The sequence below is a fragment of the Apium graveolens genome, chromosome 3 (assembly GCF_009905375.1).
Source record: "Apium graveolens cultivar Ventura chromosome 3, ASM990537v1, whole genome shotgun sequence".
Lineage (NCBI taxonomy): Eukaryota > Viridiplantae > Streptophyta > Magnoliopsida > Apiales > Apiaceae > Apium > Apium graveolens.
In genome coordinates, this window is record NC_133649.1 from 172,780,006 (window position 1) to 172,785,895 (window position 5,890).

Here is a 5,890-nt window from a genome sequence, read left to right on the forward strand (position 1 = left end):
TATGTTGTCATATTATAGTTATTATATTAGTGTTGTGGATCCTCCTTCCTAACCCCGAGTTTGAGGGTGTCATACCGGTCGGTCAAGGCCTGTCACGGATTGAAAATTACCGAGATCCACAACATCCACGAACGAATGTTGTTCACAGACAAGGTGCAATACGACTGAAGACTAGAGACGTGACGTCAAACAATAACTCTGACTCCTACAAGGAAAGGATCTAAATTCCGCTGCCTTAATTTTCTTCAAAGTGGAAGACTTGCCCACCAAGTTTCGCAATCTAAGTCTAACCCTAGACTCAACCTCTATATAAAGGGCTCTACCCCTCAACCTAGAACTACATTTTTGGCTTGATTCTCTACAACAAAGAGATTCATAGGCTTCTTGAAAGGATAACCAGTCCACAATGCGAAAACAACCATTAAAACTTAAAACTTATAAACCTGGCATTAAATATTAACAAAATCCTAATTTTTATTTTCACAACACTTAGTTTTAATCTAGTCAATTTTGCAATATGTAATGGAAATTTATGTTAAAATGACATTCACGTATACTTGTCCATTAGCGTGACCGTTTTATTGATATTATAGGCACATATTGGTTTCTTAAAATATGTAACTTGTAACTTAAAGTTAAAACGTGTCATACAAGTGATATGAACACCGAAACTTATAAATTCTTAAGGTGTTTGGATAATTTTACATATAAATAACTGAATTTTTTTATCAAATTGAATTGAGAAATATTATATATATTAAAAATATTTTATACATTTCACGAGTTTTAAGTTAATATTAATTTAAAAGATAAAACAATGGAGATAAACTGTGAGCTGTGAAAATGAAGAATGGAGATGAAATTTTAAGATTTCTAACATTCTATTTATGACTCAAAATTGATTTCATGTGACCGATATTGTAATTTACCCAACAGTTTAACCAATAGTAGAATGGGTTTTAAACCCAAATGATACTAAAGAATGATGAGTTATGCACCGTGGATTCTGGAGACGCATAAAGCAAATTCCTCCTCAAAGGTTTCGTGAGCAACTAATGAACGCATTTGTTGTTTTGAAACCTCTGAACACATCAGATATGTCGTGTTCTACCATGATTAGCGACATTGGTTTGCGGGGCAACAAGTTAATAATCCCGTCTATATTAAATTTTCAACCTCTGGAACATGCATAATTAGAGTAAAAGCGAGGCAACAAGTTAACAATCCTGTCTATATTAAATTTTCGACCTTTGGAACATGCATAATTAGAGTAAAAGCGGCGTCTGGTTCGAATCAGATCAATTTGTGATAATGATCATTCTAAATTATGAAAAGTAATTTTAGAAGTTTTTTCCCACAACCGTGTGTTAATTGTGTGTGTTGTATTAACGAATTTGTAATTATTAAGGTTCGATTACTATTCAACAACTTAATATAAAATATTAAGAATCACAAAAAATTCATTGCCTTTATAAATATAGGTTCGAGTCGGTTAATAAGTTAAAATTGAGAAATAAAAGGTGCATAATATAATTTAGGGAAGCGCACTGAGAATTTGAAAGATAGGGTGAGAGACTTGAGAGCTAAATTTGCGGTCTACAGAGTAAAGTGGATAATATGCGGTTAGATAATTGAAGTCATAGCAAAAGTAGTGTTAATCAATTAATCTTATAATATTTAATAATTAAAATTTAAATAAAATAAATGTGTTTACTTATTAGTTTATATACTATTAAATATATTTTATTATAAATATATTTTGGGGTTGCTATTTTCGGTATTTAAAAATTTAAAACCGCATTCAAATCGCAAATACACGATTATTAAAAGTTTTATCAATAATTAACCCGCGTTTCGCGATTATCAGCAACATGCGGTTCGATTGCGAGCGATGTTACTGGTTTATGGGGTTGAGTGATTCGTCTGCACACCCATGTGTTTTCATAATTTAGGATATGATTTGTATATATGAACTCCAATAATAAGACTAATTTTTATGTCCTATTATAATAATAATAATATATTTAAAATGTAATAATGAAGAGAAGAGAAAAGAAAAGAAAAATATAATATAATATAATATAAAAATAATTTTTTATTATCAAAAATAAAATAACGGTCAATTAGAGTGATCTTAAAATTAAGGTATTCAAGGAATGTAATAACATTTTAAAACACATTTAAGAAATTACCATAGCTATCTTTCTATTATATTAAGTATCCTAAATTTTGATTCAAAACATCAAATCAAATCAAATAGGGGCAACTTTTGCACTTATTCTCTATTAATGTGTATCTTTATTACGGGTCCGATTCCAATACCCTATACTTTTTAACTGAATATCTATATAATCTTAAAGTCTACTATTGCCCATATAATATTTACCCATAAAATTTACCCATGACCCATGACCCATTTTATTTTTTTACACATAAAACTTTATATTGTACACATATCCATGGATCTTATACATTTAAATTCATTATAACCCATTTTAGAAACTAACTTAAATACACCTAACCCACTCCCTGATTGTAGCAACTGAATAGTACGTTTGAATTTTTTCAAATTTGTTTCTCTCCACTGCATAACTTCAGCCTCCTCTAATCTTCTCATTTGTTCCATGCTCCGGTGAATTGCTGTTAATCATGGATCCATGCTCTCATTCAACCTCTGCAAGGACCTCACTTATAGGTTTGTTTTCATTATGTAGTCATGTTAATCATTATGCACGTTAACTTTTATCTGATTTATTTGGTTTGTGTCTTTATCCACATGTTTGAAACATTTGATTCGTAGCCGAGATTCATCAAATGAGGATGCAAATCAACCTTCTGTGTTGCAACCTATCCCAAGTTTGAATGTTCCTGATTCAACGGGTATATGTATCTTTCTTTTTCTTTATGGTCGTATGTAGTTTTGAATCTGAATCATGTCCTTATATTCATTTAATGAACTTAGTTGTGAAGCATAGAAATATTTGTGTTGGCCAAGAAAATCATAGTCCCGGTGTTACAGTTTCAAATCAACAGACACCATGTTCTGTAGTATCGTCTGGTAAGTTTTCCATATCATACATATCTTATTTGTTATATAAATAAATTCTGAAACTCATGTGTAACATATGTATTTTATAGTGGTAAATAGGTCTCCTTTACAACCATTATCAAATAAGACAAATGTTTTACGTGATCCCCCCAGAAACCTTCTAACTTTGTTGTTAATGTTTCGTCTAATAAATAAGTAGATCTTCCTTCACAGGTATGTGTAGGTTGTCTACAAAGGTTCCGTGCTGATGTTCAGTCTCTGTACCAATGTTCCTTGAAGATGTATGATGTATTGTATAATTTTATTGTCTGTGATATTTCTTGATTGCTAGATTTGAAATGTATGAGCAGATGTGTGATATTGAGACTTGTTGGTGGATCAAACAACACTCCTTGCAGTGTATCAATTTAACCTATTTCAAGTATTACACTTGAAGAAAATAACACTCCAACTGCCAAGAACATGGATGGAGCTGCTGCATTGTCAAATATTACCAATGCATCAGGTACGTTATATTAGAACTTGATAGTGAAAGTTAGAATTTTGTATGTTCTGTTGCCTTTGCTATATATTTAACATTACATTGTGTTATTGGTTGCAGTCGTAAAACGTAGAATACGTGGTCGCAATATTGAGAATATTTTTCCAAGCCCCATGTGTATGTTGTCTTTTAATAATTCTTTTGTGAATAAGTTGTTATGATTTCCTATATCATTATTGCCCCTAATCAGTTAATTCCACTACTAACAATGTATATTGAGAACTCTGTATTTTATTTTATTTTTGTTCAACAATCTTCTTTTTTGGGAATTACAGGTGTAGAAAATAACAGTGTAGCGGCGAAGAACATAAAACCATCTTCCACGCCTTCATATATAAACTGTACCATGTGTGTGTTACCTATTAACTTAATTCTCCAAATTGTAAGATTTTATGCCTGTTTTGATGGGAAAACAATTAATTTAGAGTGTTGTATTTTGTTGCAGATAAGAAATGTAGAGTACGTGGTCCTAATATTGAGAAGATGTATATAAATGCCATGCGTATACGAGTTTCCTTAAATGATGCGTATGTTGGTAAGTCCTTAAGAGATTTTCATATGATGCCATTTCCTGACGAACGATTTTTCCATACTTTTGTCAATCGTCTCATTGTTGAGGAAACTAGCTACAGTAAAGAAGAATTGAGACTTAATCATGAAAAAGCTCATAAAAATTTGAACTCAAGGCAGCTGGATGTATATAATGCAGTTGTTGATAATGTAAACAAAAATAAAGGTGGAATGTTTTTTGTTTACGGGAGCGGTGGATGCGGTAAATGTTTCTTTGGCAAACTTTTTATTCACGTTTTTGATCAGAAGGAAAGATTGTTCTTCCTGTTGCAGGCTCAGGAATTTCTGCTACACTTCCACCTGGTGGCCGAACAGCTCATTCTAGGTTTAAAATACCGCTTAAATTAGATCAGAGTTCTATTGCAGGAATAAAACATGGTACATACATTGCAGAGTTGATGCAGCACACAAGTCTTAAAATATGGGATGAAGCTTCAATGCAGCATCGCTATGCATTTAAAGCCGTGGATAGAAGCTTGCGAGACATAATGGCTGTCGTTGATGTAGAACGAGGAAAAAGACCCTTTGGTGGTATTACAGTTGTTTTTTGTGGCAATTATCGACAGATATTACCTGTTCTGCCTAAGGCTGGAAGGGCTGAAATAGTGAATGCATCATTTAACAAATCCCGGCTTTGGAAATATTGTCAGGTCTTTCTTCTCAGTCAGAACATGAGATTACATACAGGTAATTTTGAAGCTAGAAATAAAGTAATAGCTAACTTTAGTAAATGGCAACTTGAGATTGGAGACGGAAGAGTTGAATGCATTGATACTCATCGTGCAAATGTTAAAACTGAGTTTGTAGTTCCTGATGAATATGTTGTCAAGAGTCCCTTGAGAAGTCCCATTAAAACCCTAATTGACATTATATATCCAGATTTTCAGAATAACTTGCATTCACAGGAGTATCTGAGATCGAGATCTATTTTGACTCCAACAAATGTTGTAGTAGATGACATCAATGCGCAGATTCTTGAAAGAGTTCCGGGTAATGTGCATACTTATCTCAGCCAAGATTTAATTGAAGACAGGAGTGTTGACGATAATGACTTTGATTTGTCATTTCCAGTTGAGTATCTGAACTCCATAAATATGCCATGTATGCCTAAACATGAGTTGAAAGTAAAGGTCAGAGCTGTTGTTATGTTGATGAGGAATTTAAATCAGATTATGGGTCTATACAATGGTACAATGATGATAGTTACTGGCTGCAAAAAATAGTATAGAATGTCAAATTCTCTGTGGATCTCAAGTTGGTACGAAACATCTAATTCCAAGAATCGATATGGTCCCAACATACACGAATTGGCCATTTGAATTTAAAAGAACATAATTTCCTCTCCAAATATATTTTGCCATGACTGTGAACAAGAGCCAAGGTCAATCATTGGACCCAGTTGGATTGTATCTTCCTCGGCCTGTATTCTCTCATGGTCAGTTATACGTTGTAATATCCCGTGTTACATCTCTAGAAGGACTACATATTCTTATTGATGACGATAATGGGAAAAGCACAAATATAACATCAAATGTTATGTTTGAAGAAGTTTTCTACAACCTTCCTAAATTGTGATCATATTTGATTTAACTAACTTATTGAAATTATTTGACCATGAATATTTTGAACTTGAAGTCCTTATTTCGTGGTATGTGATTTGTTTAACAGTTGAATGTGTTTTTATTATTATAATTTTATGTCATTGAGTTTCGTTTGAAAAAACAATTTAT

At 32.5% G+C, this 5,890-nt stretch overlaps 1 protein-coding gene across 1 annotated transcript; it reads left to right on the forward strand.

Moving 5' to 3' along the window:
- The first annotated feature begins 3,511 nt into the window (after window positions 1–3,511).
- On the forward strand, window positions 3,512–5,383 carry LOC141714719 (uncharacterized). The gene is made up of 5 exons (XM_074518220.1): window positions 3,512–3,554; window positions 3,651–3,707; window positions 3,866–3,931; window positions 4,036–4,362; window positions 4,407–5,383. The coding sequence occupies exons 1-5, from the start codon at window positions 3,512–3,514 to the stop codon at window positions 5,381–5,383; spliced, it is 1,470 nt and encodes a 489-aa protein (XP_074374321.1).
- Window positions 5,384–5,890: the final 507 nt, after the last annotated feature.